At 40.4% G+C, this 16,914-nt stretch overlaps 1 protein-coding gene across 3 annotated transcripts; it reads right to left on the bottom strand.

The window, feature by feature from the left end:
• Nucleotides 1–277: 277 nt before the first annotated feature.
• On the bottom strand, nucleotides 278–15,211 carry OGFRL1 (opioid growth factor receptor like 1). 3 transcript variants are annotated; one of them, XM_053938902.1, is made up of 7 exons: nucleotides 14,885–15,211; nucleotides 13,411–13,497; nucleotides 12,792–12,873; nucleotides 9,630–9,708; nucleotides 9,473–9,539; nucleotides 9,191–9,336; nucleotides 278–7,222 (listed from the first exon to the last, which is right to left on the bottom strand). In XM_053938902.1, exons 1-7 carry the CDS (start codon nucleotides 15,137–15,139, stop codon nucleotides 6,463–6,465), a joined length of 1,476 nt encoding a protein of 491 aa, XP_053794877.1. In that variant the 5' UTR covers nucleotides 15,140–15,211; the 3' UTR covers nucleotides 278–6,462. The 3 variants fall into 3 exon arrangements, with proteins under 3 accessions (XP_053794877.1, XP_053794879.1, XP_053794880.1); XM_053938904.1 differs by having other exon boundaries at nucleotides 12,792–12,870; XM_053938905.1 differs by lacking the exon at nucleotides 14,885–15,211 and adding an exon at nucleotides 14,419–14,715.
• Nucleotides 15,212–16,914: the final 1,703 nt, after the last annotated feature.

Genomic DNA, 16,914 nt, shown 5'->3' with positions numbered 1-16,914 from the left:
CAGCACAGGATAAATAAAACCAGCAAGTTAAATGTTTCCCTGCTACATTTAAGCAGCAGTAGCCTGGTTTTGACACTGCTCCAGATAGTTTATGCCTGCATGATCATAGTGGATATTTTACTCTTTAATGTTAACTGTGTTTTGATAGTATACATTTTTCTTAATTTGAAAAAAACTAACCATGGACTTGTAGAAAAGCTGGCTCTGGGCCTTCCCTCATTCCTCTACTATCCATGGTCATTTTGCCACTGACTACAAGAAAAGGAGGACCAGAACCTTTAATTCCCTACTTTTAAGTGTTAATATATTTACACAAGACTTTACAAACAAGCACCAAACAGCAATTGCACACTAGTAGAGCTACACAATATCTGTATATGTTGCTAAAACAATGCTGCTAAATGAATAAGCTTTATTAGTTCAGAGTTTTTGGCTGCTGTTATTAAAAATATATTTACCTGAAAGGAAATCCAAGTATTTCATTTTACAAATTATTTAAAATATAGCAGTAAGCAACATAAACTATTGCTTTTTATGTTTATACAATTTTTTTGGCATAACACTGCCATACAGATACAGAATTATAAAATATCTCTTTATAGTGCATTACAAATCCAGAAACTGGTTACCACTCCTACCACATACACATGGTATTGGTACTACCAAACATGCATGGCGTTCTGTAATTAAACATTGCAAAGGAATACAATGAAGAGAGCAGGACCATTCATAAAAACTGACATAGAGTGTTCCATTTTGCAAGTAAGAATTGTTGGGCTTTGGGGCTTTTTCTTTTTACTGCACTTTTTTTCTTAGAATACATTTCAACAGTGAAGTCTCCACCACTGGAGACTATTAAAATGACTGGAAAATATTTAAAATATTTTCAAATTTTATCAGTGCAAAACTACACTTAATCATCTGTTGCCAAAATCAAACTGTGTAAAGGGCAAACAACCGTGGAACACCTTAAAACACAGGAAAAAAAAAAAAGAGCAACTAATAATTAGCAAACATGCTTCAGCAGGTCCCAAAAATATAAGTGCCATAACCTTTTTCACTGCAAAACAGTAATTTTCACATGGCTAGCCACAGTAGTAAGTACATTCAGTATATTTCACAATAAATTTTAGTTGATGAATACACCACTGCACTTGTAAGCATTGTAGAATTAAAGAGCCACATTTCTAAGAAGAAACGAGGTCTCTATTGAATTGATCTCTATAGCTTTTGAACTACATTTTAGGAGTCCATTACATACAGCATGTAATAAACCTATTCTTTAAAGTAAATTCTTGCTTTCACCAAAGGTCTTAACTAAGTGTACTTAAGAACAAGGGCTGAAAAGGGAACACAGCTTTCAAGAAAATAAATAGTTCATAGCCAATACTGAGCACAAAGATATTACAGAGACACAATGTGCACTCCCCTTGGAGAACTGCATCTAAATATCCGTAAATAGTGAAACTATGGTGTTGACCATAATGTGAATTGAGGGGGGTTGTATATGCTTAGGCCTTTTTTGACCCATTTTCAGACTCTGACAGCCATAAAAAATACCTTTTGACCAGTTACTCCAATTACAATTGGAATTGTGAACACGTATCAAAACAGATTACCAAAATGTGGAATGATTTCCATCTTCTACATGATCATGTTAGATTCATTGATGCTGGTTGCTCCAAATCCAGAGGTAGCTCACTCATATGTGGGCTAGGAATAGGTTTTCCATTTGATTGATTTTGCTTTTACACAAGTAAGAAAAAATAAATCAACCCTGTTCTGCAGTTGGAATCTGACTTTTAATCTACACTTTTAGCACTAGTCTACAAAAGGATTTATGTGCAAATATGTATTCAGAAGGAATAAGTAAGGTAGCATTGTCATCAACTTAGGACAAGTTTCTGCCTAAGCAGACATCTTTTGCCTAAAAACAGAAGAAACATGGGACATTTTCTGCCTGAACAGGTATTTTGTCATTAGAATCTCCCATGGTGTTTTAAAACAGATTTGAAGTGGATTACTCTTCATCTTACAGAACTTTTAGGACTGTGTTCAAATGCAGTAGCAATTCTTTAATAAACAAATCTGAGACAAATAAAAGATCACTTTCTCCACACAAAACATTATTAAAACATGGAATTCACAGCCACAAGGGGTTGAAGAGGCTGAAAGAAACCACAAGTTCAAAACCAAAAAATTCCTGGAGAAAAATGGGGTCACTGTATAATTTCTTTGTTTCGCAGCATCTTTCTGGTGGCCAGCACTGAAGGCAGGACACAAGGCTAGAAACATCTCTGGTTCTGATCCCCACTGGCAATTCTGAGGACAACATACATCATCAGCATGATATTGTCACACTTTTATTAATGGCAGAACTTGCTTCACATAGTTGCATCTTATTCATAAATACAGCTTTTATCAAGGAAATTCAATATGATATGTTTCCTGCAAAAGTGAAGTGTAAAAAATTACATTTTCACCTAAACATATATAACTATAAATTGTGATCAGTACCATCACAAGTCAGAAAAAGAAAGGGGTAAAATAACCTCTAATTAAACAGATAGACATAAATTTCATTTAAAAACAAACAAGAGCTGTTTTCTGTTTAAATCCAGTAAATGTCACTTGTCTTACCTCATGGGATCATCCATCAATATTGTACAAAGCTTTTAAGGTCTGTAAACCTTCTGTTTATAGTACAGATATATGCAACTGCAGATTATTAGAATTATCCTGGAATAGTTCAGGGAGGCTTACACTAGGTTACATGAAATGTTAACAATGATTATACAAATACCTAATGTATTAGAGTGCTGCAATCTTAGAGCAGGAAACTGAGGAGCTGACCCAAGCCAGAGAACGGCTCTCAAAGGATTATTGCACTTTTTTTTAGCATCCTTCAAGATTTTATTTGAGCAACATGAACACAAAGACCTCAGACCTGCTCCTAGATATGTGGACACATGTAACTACTCTTCTACTCTGAATGGTCTGTGCTGGACACCTCATGTACCCAAGCCTTCAGTCTCTACCAACACCAGGTACCGAGGCACACTCGTGTCTGGCATAGTAGGGCACAGAGCTGTAACTAACCTTAAAGTGCTGCATTTTTGCATGATGTGTATGATTGCCTTGTGTGTACTCAGTAACATTGTTCCAAGTTGCACATTCATATCCCCTCGCCACAAGATCCTTAAAATCAAATTCACAGGCACGTCCACAATACTCCCACTTAACAGTACCAGAGGCTACTCAGATGTACTTACTTGGGAAGAACCTTCATATGGAAGGTTCTGTTCAATTAACATACAAACAGCTCAGATTCTAGTCTAACACTGGGTCAAAATACACTATTGGAATAAGTACACAGAAATCCCTGAAGACTTTAGCATATAGTAAAACAAAAACAGATTTAACAGGAAGCAAATGACTTGACTTTCTTTGCATACCCTCAGTTACTGAAGCAATGGTTAACCAACTATGTACTGGCATCTATGAGAACACAATCATTTCAACACACATATATACTATATATATATTGTAAACCTGAAAATCAATACTTAGAAACTTCAAGCACGGGGTGCTTCTGGTTGCTAAGGCCATGATTCTGTAACAAAAATGCATACAGTGCACCCACTTGATCCTCACAAATCTCAATGGGATGCTAAGCTGTATGATTGCCCTGCAATAAATCCTTCTTTTAAGTAAAAATCAGGAGAAACAATTCCCTATGAAAAGAATGATAAATTGTCACATTTTACATAGAGCAGAATTTGTTAGTTAAAGCTGAAGTGTCCCATGGGAGGAATTCTGTTGATAAAGTTGTAAAACAAGGATTAGAGAGTGCAGGAGCCCACCTGACACAAAACCCCTCACTTACATAGTCCCCATAGGTCTTTGTAGGCAACTGATATGCCACTACTCTTCTATGAAAACTGAGAGAAATACATTGAGTTGCAGATTAAAAAAAAAAAACCAACTGCAAAGTTCATACAGGTATAAGTACCAAAATTCTGGATAATATTTTCAGATACCTTAGCCCCTTAATGCAGACAGCCCAGTAAGATGTTTAAATGAGAGATATGTCTTGATAATGGAATACTGCAGAGTAATCTTCTGGATGCACATCCCAAGAACTTTGTTTAAAATCAGGGTAAGATTTCTCTTTTTTTTTATTCAGTAGACAAAAGATTTCCTGAGGTCACTGACGTTCAATCAAATTACACTATAAATATAATAACACCTCTGTCATCCCTTATTTCACTTCAATACTCTGCATTTTCTGTAAAGTGTTTAAAATTAATACTAAACTTCATAAATTGAAGGTTTTGTATAGCTTCTTATGCTGTAGTTATGTTCCTTATACACAAGGTATCAATTTTCCCTATGATACTCAAAAAATAACAATGTAAGAACAACTCTATGAAGTTTGCACAGTTAGGCACTCAAGACTGAAAAAGTTATAGGCAGAAAATGAAGTGTCCTCCTTTTCAATATATGGAGGGGCAGAGTCCTTAACTATACAGACCAGTTTTATCACAGCACTTCCTCCCCCTTCTGTTTTGAAGGTCAGAGGCAAACACGAACAAGGTGATCCCAGTTCATGTCCAGGGAATTGTGAAAAGCTTCTCAGGATCTTTCTGGCCTTAAAAAGGTGGTGGCTGGAATTCTTTGGGGCATTTCTGCTCAGACAGACTTAATGCCTACTTGAATGATCTGGGTTACCCTAAAGAAAAATCCATGTATGTAAGTTCCTTCCCTCACAAGTCAGCACAGAAGAAGAAATACATCTTCCTTTTCCTCTGCTTTTTTTAGGATGGAAAGAGCCTAATCTTTTTCCATAGGTACCAAGATCCCTAACTGCCACTTTATTTGATCCCAAGAACCAGTGCTACCTGAAAAAAAAAAAAATGGATGATGCATTGCCATGATGGGCATTAGCAAAACAGAATACAAGACATTTTGTCTATGCTCTGAGACCCCTGAAAACTTTATCTTTTAGAGTTATAAGACTTGAATAAAGTCCTGTAGCATTTTGATGCTCAAACTGTAGTCAGCCTCTTGCCTCGTAACATTTAATCAGCAATACATTAAAGGCAGTGCATAATATGTACACCTTTAAACAGAAAATACACACAGAAGTTTTAAAGTATTTTAGAACTGTAGGAAGTGTGAATTGTACCTGCATTATTTTTTTAAAATTCATATTCTGCACAACTAATTTGCTGGGTACTACCATTTGAACAGCAGAAAATCAGAAGCAGCTACTCAAGGAGAGCAGACAGTTCTTTGGTAGAAGCTGGGAAACATCTGAATAGTGAAATTCCTACTTGTTGGGCTCCAGCCTGGCCAACAGACTGGCCTGCCTTAAGTTTATGTTGCTTATCAAAGTAACATAAAACTGTGAGAGACTTATGACACAGAGCAAAGAGAGGAAACAGACATCTGGAAAGAAGCATCAGGACTGCCTTTGTCTCTGAGACCAGCAACAGGTGACTGCATTGTGCAGATTCTACCCAAAACTGGCCAGGAAACATCCAAGTTCACCTAAGACCCAACTTGCCATGCCTTTTCTCTGATGGCTTTGCTGATAAGGCAGTGCTCTGTGGTAAAGACACTGCTTTTCACCTGTCCAGAGGCTTTCCAGGTGCTGAACCCAGCTGGGGGAGTTGTCTTACTACAGCTGAGTAACGGAGAGCTTTCAAACGGAGACCGAATTTGAGAGATCAAAGAGATCCCTCCCCCCAGATTAGTTGCAACAAATGAGTCAAGAGAAGGGAGAATTTAACAGGCACTAAAAGAAGTGCCTAAGAAGCTTCTAATGTGAAGCTTCCCTTGTATCCAAAAGGTGTGGCTAAAGTTTCTTTTTAAGTTAAAATTTTTATTCAATGTACAGTGATTCCCAGCTGTACAGAACATGATATATGCTATCCATTGTTAAGTGCCTCTAACAAAGATGCTAATCTAAGCTAAAAGATACTGTGCAAATAACACTATTAATCATGACCATAGCTCCTAAAAAAATAACCACTAGCGTAAAAAACTGTGGTTTTGAAATAATTTCTAGTAATTTCCTAAACGGAAAACAAAACTTAAAGGAAACTTAAAAATTCTGATGTTCCAAGGCTTTTTAGTTGTCACACTTTATTTTTTTTTTTGTCATTACTGGATGAATTTTAAAAAGTAGATAAGCTTTTCTGTGCAATCTGTCTGGAAAAGATAATGAATTTCTTAGCTTTCAATATGCACAATTGTTTTAAAGAGACACACCTGGCTAACTGCTGATAAACTGAGGTTGAAAAAAAAAATCATTAACCTAACAGAAGCCTAATCTGATGCATTTGCAACAAGCATAGTCTTGTGAACTAACATTAGATAGAAATTTCAACCAAAATTAAGAAGCAATGAATAATTTGCTTCATTCAAAGTGAAACAAAGATTTTTTAAATCTCAGACTCATGGTTTGAGCTCATCCTTAGTTTTTGTGGTGGTGCCCCCTGAAAGTGTATCCTTATCAAGGTTATCTTGTAGATCTGCTGATGGGTCATTTGAAGAATTCTCAGTGTTACATAAATCTTCCTCTATAATGCCTGGGTGATTTCCACAGTCACTGTTCAGATTTTCATCATCTTTTTTGGAATAAGAAGCGTCCTCCTTTCTGTCTGAATTATCATTAACTTCTTCTGATTTTGAAAGCTGACTGGTATCAGTGTCACTGTTCTTTTCGCTGTTGTTCTGCCTAACAGCATCACAGTTCACTTCTTGTTCATCCTGATCAACTTTTCCCCCATTTTTTGTGAATTCTACCTTTCTTTCTTCAGTTATTTTACCAGCTGAGCTTCCACTTGCCGATGTATTCTTAGGCTCTTTCAGTTTCTTATGCTTAGAAATATGACTATTGGGAATAGAAACTGGAGATGCTGGCTTTTTGTTTGCTTTGCTTCCCTCTGACTTCTGTTTTCTTGGGGGTCCCCAGATAAAATGCTCTGAGGGTGTATAATGTTGCTGGGCAAATCTCAGCAGTTTCCTCCTTTCTCTTCGGTCTCTGATAGTATACACAAAATATTCTAGAGCACTTTGCTTAATGTTGGGAATGGTATCTTCCACAAGAGCTTCATGCAGAATAAATTTTACCAGAGGAGATTTGAAACTCTCATATCCAAGTTCACCAAGACTTTTCAGAATTCGAGTGATTCTCAAGTAGTTATGTTGAGACCTTTGAAAGAAATGGGTAAAAAAAAAGTTCTATTGAATCAGAAAAAAAAACCCCACTTTACAAATACAGAACTGGAATTGCAATTCCTCAGTCCTTTTTATCACTTCAGATATGTACTTCAGACCTCCTGTATTTTCTCAAAGCTGCTGAAGCTTACTAGCACCTCCTTTGCTAGGATGTTGTGAGTGAAAATTAGTGTTTGTAAAAAGCACTGGGGGAGAGAGCTGAGAGAAAATAAAATCAAACGTACTGATTTTGATTACTTCTGCTGTACGAGAAGGGCAACAAAGCTGGTGAAGGGTCTGGAACCCATAAGTCCTATGAGGAGCAGCTAAGGAGGAGCAGCTAAGGGTAATGGGGTTGTTTATTCTGGAGCAACAAAGCCTCTGGGAGACCTTATTGCTCTCTACAACTGCAAGGGGAGGGTTGTTTTCTTGTCCAAGGCAACAAGTGACAGGACAAGGGGAAATAGCCTCATGTTGCACCAAGTGGAGGTTCAGGGTGGGCATTAGGAAAAATTTCTTCCCTGAAAGAGTGGTCATACATTGGAACAGGCTGCCCAGGAAGCCATCACCACCCCTGGAAGTGTTCAAAAGATGACCAGATATGGCACTTAGTGCTATGGTGCAGTTGATATGGTGGTGCTTGGTCAAAGATTGGACTCAATTATCTCAGAGTTTTTTTTCCAACCTTGATGATTGTATGCTGTTCATCTTCTGGGGAGAAAACCCAGTCACTTTGTAAATGAAAGGGTTTGTAGTGTATTTATAGTGTAGCTACAGAACAGGGTTCATTGCACTTCACTCAAGTTACTTAAAAGCTGGGTCTCCAGTCTAGACTAGCACCTGCACTACTGATACAGGCAGTGCTGGGGAAAAACAGGCACCTCTGGAGAGTAAGCCCCACTGTTGTAGGAAATATTGAAGAGAAAATGAACTAATTGTCTTCTGCAAGTGCTTGTGAAAAGGTCTTTCCCTTGTGAAGCACACCTTACTATGCAGAAAAGCTTTTCAGTTTGAATTTTAGATGGATAAAATTAGGTAAAGAGAGTCCCAAATTCTGATTTAAAACTGTAGCTCCTCACTGGAAAGAACAGGAGAAGCATGCAGTAACGTTTGGGCTTCCTGAAAACCTGTTTTATCTGTGGCCTGAGTCTGAGCCCACACCCATACTGGCTCATATAATGTTTATGTAAAATTATTAACAAATTATTCCCACTCTTCACCTGGAATCTGTCAGCAATTGTACCTACAAGCTTCTACCATGACAGGAGAACAAAATGCTGCAAGAAAACATCCTGCAGCTCTAAGGTCAGAGATACTAGGAAAGTAAACAAAATTTGAAAAGAGGTTTTGGTACAATTAATCTGTATGAGACAAAATTCAGTGGAAACTTAGAATCCACACAATACCAATGTAAAGCAACTGATATAATTTGCTGAACATTGGGCCAAGGCTTGACATAACATGTTTAAACCTTTCCAGATCAGCATTTCAATTAAAAATATTTAAATACAAAGTATTTCACATTTTGAGAAGGGAGGGAAATCTTGTTACTTAACTTTCATACAGGTGTGGAGAATTTAATCTTTCTCAAAAAGAAATTTAAATACAAAGATAAGCCACTTCTTTTTTCTTCAGTGAGAAGCAGCATTTTTGGATTGGGTGAAAACAAATTCAGTACCACAACAAATTATTTTGGAGCTGGGATCTTCTTCAGCACCATCTAAAGTTGTATTTTCAAGGAATTCAGTGATGTCAGTCCAACTGGCAATGGGTGAGAAGAATAATTTTAAAAAAAGGGGAAGGAGGAACATACAGATAGAGGCACAAACCAGGCATTAACTATTTATTTTTCCCTTTTTTTCCTGGCAGTCTTTGGAAAAAATATTTTTGCTTTCTCTAGAAAACAAAAGGATAAAGAGATTCTATAGCAATTCTACCAAGTGAAGTGCATGTCATTACTTACTCATTCAAATGCTGAAATCTTTCTTGCCAGTTAGCAGCTCGTGCTACATTTCCCGTTTTATCAATTAGTTTTATTCCAAAAAACTCCAACATCATTTTGTAAGCCAAAAGGAATCTTCTAATTGCTTCTTTTGTTTTCTTGAATTCCTAATGGACAAAGAATATGTCCGAAATTCTTAGTGGCACTAAAGCAAGTACTTCTGCATCGTGTAAGACAACTCTACATAACAAAAAGCAGTTATGTATTAAAATTACTGCTTTTATGGAGCTCAATTTGTATTACCTCAATCTCATATGTAGTTAATTCTTTAGCATAGAAGTTCAGACCTTGTTCCCTTAGTGGAAAAAGCCTGTTAAAAGAAGAAGTGCATTATGGCTCAGTATAAGAATGATTAATCAAATTAATGCTTTGAAACAGAAATAGGTAATAATTGACCAACCACTGTATGTAAGTGTGGTTATGTTCCAGTTTTTCATAGTCTCCTTTCCATTTATTTAGGACTTCTTCAATATAAACCCCTGAATAAAAACAATTTGAAAAACTGTTAGGTAGCCATCAAAACCAGCACTCAGCTATATAAAGAACATACATGTTAAAGTAATGATAGAACACATACTTTAATTGTCTTTCATATACTATGTGAAATAAGGTCTATTGCAGCCATAAATAAATGAACGTTAATTCAAAACTAAATTAGTTACTAAAACTTAATTAAAAAATAAGGTACTTATGGAATGTCAATATAAACAAAACCAACTGATTTATACTGGGTTACCAACAAGTGAAGGTATGTGACAGCAACCTATGTAAAATATATCCAAGAGTTCTCATGTCATGGATCCCTTTATCACACTGACTGGGAATTAACAAACTTCTCCCATAGAACACTACACTGTGAATCACCTCTCATTGATTTTATAAGACAAAACTCTGCAGTTATCCATCTATCTATCGATCTATCTATCTATCTATCTATCTATCTATCTATCTATCCATCCATCTACCTAATCTTCATAGAACAAAGCCTCAACTCTTTAGGAAATCTCCCATACCAGGAATCTCTCCAGCTGCAAATAGCATTATGATTGGGAAATCTTTCTCAATTAATAGTGGCCAAGCACAACACTGAGACTGTGCTCATGAAATTCAGCCATGGGCCAGGGCACTTTTCCAGGTACTACACAGATATACAAAGTACATAAAAGGAAGATCCTTGTTCCCAAAGATGTACAATATCTTTCCATGAATGAGCACTGTGTTCATCTGTTTCTATTCTGAAACCAACAACAGTTTCAGTACTGCTGCACAGCATCTCCCAAAGCCAAATAGCATAGGAGCAACCCAAAAACCCAAAGCCCCATGTATATAGTCTACTATACATTTAAGATGCCTCTTTGCCCAGTGAAAATTTCCATTTGGGTCTCAATGGCAAAGGAGGACACATTTCATACTTTTATTTAAGAGGTGAAGAAAGCAGCTAGTCTAAGCGGCTGGTAAGTACATGGGGTTTCTAGCGTAGGAAAAGCTGGAAAAGGACCTTGGAAAGAGGACCTTCACCATCACTGCATTGTATCCAACTTATATTTCAAGTATTGGAAAACTTGGCTGCTCGGACCCAGGGCAGAGAGACAAACAGGCCAGCTCTGATCCAGAACCACAAGCTAAATCTCTAGGTCATGGGACTAAACTTCAGATCTAGTATTGCACTAGAAATGTCTTGGGTTTTTTTCAACAACATTCTCCAGTATTTCAGTCCTTAACCTGGTAGCTAAGACTTCCTCCAAACACTCTCACAGACCCACAGACTTGGGCCAAGGTGGTGGTTACTCTTTTCTATTCTCAATACAAACTTCTGCATAGCCAGAGTTCACAGCCAACAACACGTCAGCCTCCATGGCTTATCAGCTACCTTTGACATTACTAACTGTGCTTTTCTCCTAGCATACTAAGAGAAATGTTATTCTTTACAAATTTTGGAAGGGAAACCCTCCTATAGCTTTCATGACTATCTCTTCTTATAACTAATCCTCTTGAACTGCTTCTTCATTTTGGACTTCTTTAAAGGAGTCCTTCCCCACAACCTTTTCTGTCTTTTAGTTTCAGAGCCATGTGGTCCCCAGGTTCACACAGACCTCACTGCCCTTACCTTTCTTTCTCTATCTGTTCTCTGTGTAACATCTCCCAAATCTACTACTTCTTTACTGGCAATTCCCAGACCCACCTCTTCTTGCAGTCAAGCTAAAACTGACTGAAAGCATGTGCCTATGGGTATCTAGATAAAGCACAAGCTGGTTAAAGCAAAAGTCTTATCTTTCTTTCACAACCTGAGTTATCTTCTCACTTGCTAAGGGTATTACCACTATCTTGTCTATAAGCAGTTCTCATCTTCAACTTTCCTGTGTGTTCATTTTTACAACCTTCCTTTCCATCCAGCTTCCTATCTGAACTCTCACACTTTGCATCTCAACTTTTTTTTTTCCTGACCTTGAAAAGTGCTTTCTTGTCATGCTTACATCTACCCTGAATGCTGCTGAATGCAGCTACCCTGAATGCTGGGAAGATAATCTTTCTAGACTGTTACTTTTTTATACTGACCCGTTTTTTTTTTTTTTTTTTTGCTTTGCATTCTTCCATCGTGAAACCTTGCTCTGTAACACCAAACAAAAACTATACACCTTCACTTCCAAAGCCTTTGTGACCTGTCCCTCACTACCTTATCAGAACCCATTTGTTGCTATGAGACTGATCCTGCTTCCAACAGGATCTTGCCTCAGAGGCAGCCTACACATCTCACTCTTTCCGCACTCCAGTGTGCACTTCACTATTTCCTACCAAGCTGCTCTCATACTGAGAGGAACCTATGGCAAATACCTTCAAAGCAACCTTGTCATCATTCTTTTAAAACTCAGAAAATCTCATTTTTTACCTTCAGTTTTGTCTTTTTTGCTAATGGCTAAGCTCTCATGTGCTGAGACTCCTGTCTATCACCCTGCCCAAGACTGCTTTATTGCCTCCTCCTGCTTCCTCATCTGTCTGCTATTCTATTGTCACTCATATGTCAACTGCAAACTCTCTAGAGTAGGGCTTGTCATCTTGCAGCTTCTCCTGTGTTTGTGCAGAATGCTGCATATGAAGTTCCTGCTCCACTAGCAGAACCACTAGGGACACTGAGAAATGGCTTTATTATTGGTATAACAATAATCTCACACAAGATTAAAGCACATTTTTTCCCCTTACACAGTTCTAGGGATATCACCCATAGATTGCTGCCACTCCTATTCAAACAGCAAGTTGGTGCAATATAGTGGAAGAACTTTACCTCTGTTTAATAAAAGTATCACAAAGTGGTATTAACAATGCCTTGCACTACTTCATGCTGATAATATCTAAGAAAAGCACCACCTTCCTAGAGTGAAAGCTAACACTGTTTTAAGCACAAACTGCTCTCATGTCGTCAATGTGCTACTCCAACATGGGAAGTTCATGTTCTACAATATATTATACAACTTTAATTTGCCTCAGTTATCACCACTGTTTCAATTTGCTACTATCATTAGTGAGCATTCTTCTGTTATCACCATTATTGTTGCAGATTACTCACCATCAGGTTTAAATGGGATTTTATTTTTGTAAAACCGGAGATTGCACAAGTCATTTTGATAACGAAGATCTTTAAAGTTCTGCTAAAAGAAAGGAAACAGGACATTATCAGCCTACAAAAACCTACAAAGACTATTCAGAAAGTGATATTAGGCTCTTTGAATAATTGAAGGACAAAAAATTTCAGAGTTTTAGGAACCACGGTGCTCTAGTCATGCACTTAATGATTCAGTTTAAGGATCTGAAAATTTTTTTCTGGCTGATACCTTCTCCTACTGAGGTAGCAGCAAGCATAGCAGCACCCTCCCCCTTCAGTCTCAAGGAACTTAAGAGATAAATAATCAGTCAGGCAAACTCTATGATCTACCATCTTTGATATCCAAGGCACAAGCCTTTCCTGGGCTCCTACCACAGCTCCCAGGCTTACACATATCATGTGCTGGCATGCTTGCCCGGGGTGAAAAGACATTACTTCTCTCCCACTCCCTTATGTTGTGCCTCAGCTTTTTGGTTTGTGTACCAGCTTTTTGGTTCTCATTTCTTGTTCTTACTGGACAACACAAAGGTTTAGGAATGTTTTTTTACTGACAAGGCAATTTTAAATCATAAAATATCCTTACTGGATACTGGTGTCGGTACTTGTATAAATCTCTTGCTGCATAGAAGCTTCTCTTTGGCTTGGCTGTCAGCTCAGATCCATCACCACTCTGAAACAGTTAGAAAGCAGACAATCATCATACACAAACCCCCTAAATAGCATACTTGTATATTAAAAAAATTACTTTTCATTATGGATTTCAGCAATGTAAACAAATGTAAGTGCATGCATTTGTCTACTGTTTGGTCAAACATTGAAAATTTCGCTGCTCAATACTTACACAACACACTTTAAACCTAAGTCAAAAAAATTAATCCAAAATACAAAAGCAAGACTATGAATTGTCCTTCCAATTAGGCTGAATTTGAACTAAACAGTCTGATTGTCATTTCCAAATGCAAGACACCACCAATTTTGAGGAGGAAATAATACTATTTGCAAAAAAAAAAAAAAAAAAAAAGAAAAAAAAAAAGAAAAAAAAAGAGTTGTGTACATAGGCTTAATTGCTACTAATGCAACCTGTGGAAAATAGTTACTAAAAAATTTTCATTCTATTCTCTGCAATACTCGTGTAATAGGTTAAAGTCAAGCTTAAAAGAGGAAGTTCTCTGGGACTGCACTGGGCATTTGCCGTTCTTACTGCCCGTCCCATGGCTTATCAACTGTACACTAATGACAAACAAGCAGCTATGTTCCTTCCTCCTTTCACAAAACCAGCTTTGCCATACCTGCAGTCAAAACACACTTGGCTTGAACAAGACACACCCCTTGACACTTGGTTATCCGGCACTAGTATCACCGTGTAACAAGCAGAAAAGGGAAAGACACTTAGGCTAACTTAATTTTGTTTGGTCCCTGAACCAAAACACCATGTATCTAGCAACCTAAAAAAAGACTCAGCTGCTCCACCCTACACGGTATTCTAACTCAAATTAAATTATTGTCAAAAGAACACTTTATTTGTTTAAGCTCGGCATTTACAAAGCTTCCTGAAGAAGAGAAACTCGCTCTGAAAATTCGTCACACCCACCGAGGATTCACAATTCCATTGCCACATAGGACCAAATATTCAGATTTTTATCCTCTTTAATGAAGAGGCCACGCTAAATGCTCCATTTAATTTAAAACACAGCCTTCCCTAGAAACAGCAGCAACGGGGATGTCAACGACACCAAGGCCTCGATTTTCTCCCAGTAATGACAGGGGAGAGATAAAAACCTAAGGCGGGGAGAGATAAAATCCTAAGGTGGGCTCGTCCTTAGTGGGCACGCAGTGCTGGGCGATCCCCAGCCGCTCCGGGCGCTGGCAGGTGCCGCCGGCAGCAGCCCGGGCCCGCGAGTGCCGCAGAGCAGCGGCAGCGGGGCTGCCCGGACCGCGGCTCAGCCCGGCCCGGCTCGGCTCAGCTCGGCTCGGGTCCGCCCGTCCCCGCTCGGCCGCCGGGCCCGCGGGCAGGGCAGGGCAGGGCGAGGCGGGGCCGCGTCCGGCGCTGCCGGTACCTGCTCGGGGCTGGCGGCGTCCGCCTCTGCCCGCTCCGCGTCCTCCTGCGCTGGCGGGGCCGGCGGCGGCTCCCCGGGCCGGCAGTCGGCGGCGGGCGGCTCGGGCGGCTCTTCCCCGCCTCCCGCGGCGGCGCACACCCCCTCCTGCCGCCGCGGCTCCGCCGCCTCGGGCTCCGAGTCGGTCTCCCAGGTGGAGTCGCAGTCCTCCACCGTGGTGGGCTCCTTGAAGCTGACCCCGCTCAGCAGGCTGCCCATCGGCCCGGAGGCCGCGGAGGCCGAGGGCTGCGAGCGGCCGCGGGCTGCCTACGGCTGCGGCATGGCGGGGCGGGGCGGGGGCGGCCGGGGCTGCTCCCCCGCCCGGCCCCTGCCCACGGACACGCGCGGGGCGGAGCTGCAGGCTCCGGGATTTCCACAAGAAACGCGCGCCCGGCCCTGGCAGCGGGCAGCGCCCGGCCGCCGGCAGCGCGGGGTCGGGCGGGGCGGCTCAGGGCCCGCCCGCCGCCGCCCCGGCAGCGGGCAGGCCGTGCGAGGGGGGAGAGTGGGAGTTTCCCCTCCGAGGAGCTGCGCCCCGTGGGCATTTCACGTCCCGGAGGCGTCCGCGCTGTCCCTTGAAGGCTCATGAGAAGAGCAAGTGGGTGCGGGTGTTCATCGAGATGAGTGGGGATGGCGGCTGCCCCAGAGCAGTGGTTTGGGGAGGAGATGCTGTGAGTGACACCTGCAGTGTGCAAGCTCCGGCTGCCCACTATAGACATGGGAGCAGACCCCAAAGAGTGGACCATGGACCCCAAAGAGTGTACAGGTACTAGAGAAGACAGAAATGGAGGGGGCAATACTGTGCTAACCAGACAGTTTTGGCTGCTTCCAGAACTCCTGCGAGTTTGGGGATGAAACTGACATGATGTTCAAGGACCAGTTTGACAGGGCAGTGACAGTGAATATTGTATTTGGCTAGTTCATGCCTTTTGGACAGAGTTTGAAGCCAGGAGTGAAGACCTGATGAGTTTATAGCTTAGCACATTGTTCCTGTGCCTGCTCTCACTCTCATGTCTAAAAACATGTCCTAATTTCTAACCAGGGTTGGTAGGCTTTAGTGTTCACACTCAGGGATTTCTGCCTTAAAGACGATTCTGTGATGTCTGGGAACCACTCCTAAAGATGTGGATTATCATCAAGTCATCTCAGTCCTCTTCTTGGTAAACCAAACAGGTTGAGCTTCTTCAGCCTCTCACTATAAATTCCCTTTCACATTCCCTCACTCAAAGTTGTACCTTTTTTCGTCTGCTGTGTGTTGAATATTTTAGCATCTGTTTCAAGTGCAGGAACCAACATTTTAACTGGATGTCAGGGTCATCAGTATAGAGGTGATTTCATCTATATATTCTTGTTTTCCTATCCACTCTCTATAAACTGAAGGATCATTTTAAGTCAAGTTGCCACAGTGTCATGCTTAGATGCACTCATGTCACTCTTGCACATTCCCCTCCTTCAGGTTCATTTGAAGCATGTTAGCTGCACCCACTGACACCAAACACAAGAAATTACTGGGAATGCCCTGGTTCGTCAGACCTTGTTTCAGGCAAGTGTATTTGCAGTAGCAGCTCACCTAGATACAGTCAGAGCTGCATGGCTGACCCATGAGCCTGCGATACAGCTCAGTCTACCCCTGCTGCCTCCCACCATCACCTGCCTTGGCCAAGACATTTCTCCCCTTCCTGTGCTCCTCATGAAGATCAGTGAAGCCCACTCAACCTTTCCAATACCCCTTAGTCACCATCATGCCAGCTGCTTCCCTCCTCGGGATCCAGCTACTCCCACTCCCAAGATCAAAGCTAGTGGCCCAAGCCAAGACATCCCCTCCACCCCAACCCTGTAGGTTTTCAAGGTCTACTGGAACTTTTTTTGATATGTGATATTAGGGAATATCACAACTGAAGATATTCAGATATTTCCTGAAGCATACAGGAAGATATTTCTCAAGATATACTGAAGATATTTCCTGAAGCATACAGGAAAGTTCAGTCTCCTTTTTG

The sequence above is a fragment of the Vidua chalybeata genome, chromosome 3, assembly GCF_026979565.1.
Source record: "Vidua chalybeata isolate OUT-0048 chromosome 3, bVidCha1 merged haplotype, whole genome shotgun sequence".
NCBI lineage: Eukaryota > Metazoa > Chordata > Aves > Passeriformes > Viduidae > Vidua > Vidua chalybeata.
This window is presented reverse-complemented; position numbering and strand designations above follow the sequence as displayed.

Bases quoted from the DNA above. Each gene is read 5' to 3' on its own strand.
- OGFRL1 (XM_053938902.1), bottom strand. From the start codon at position 15,139: ATGGGCAGCCTGCTGAGCGGGGTCAGCTTCAAGGAGCCCACCACGGTG. The intron at 9,337-9,472 runs GTAATACAAATT...TTTGTCCATTAG, and splicing joins TAACTACATATGAGATTGAG to GAATTCAAGAAAACAAAAGA. The intron at 7,223-9,190 runs GTAAGTAATGAC...TTTCTTTCAAAG, and splicing joins AGATTTCAGCATTTGAATGA to GTCTCAACATAACTACTTGA.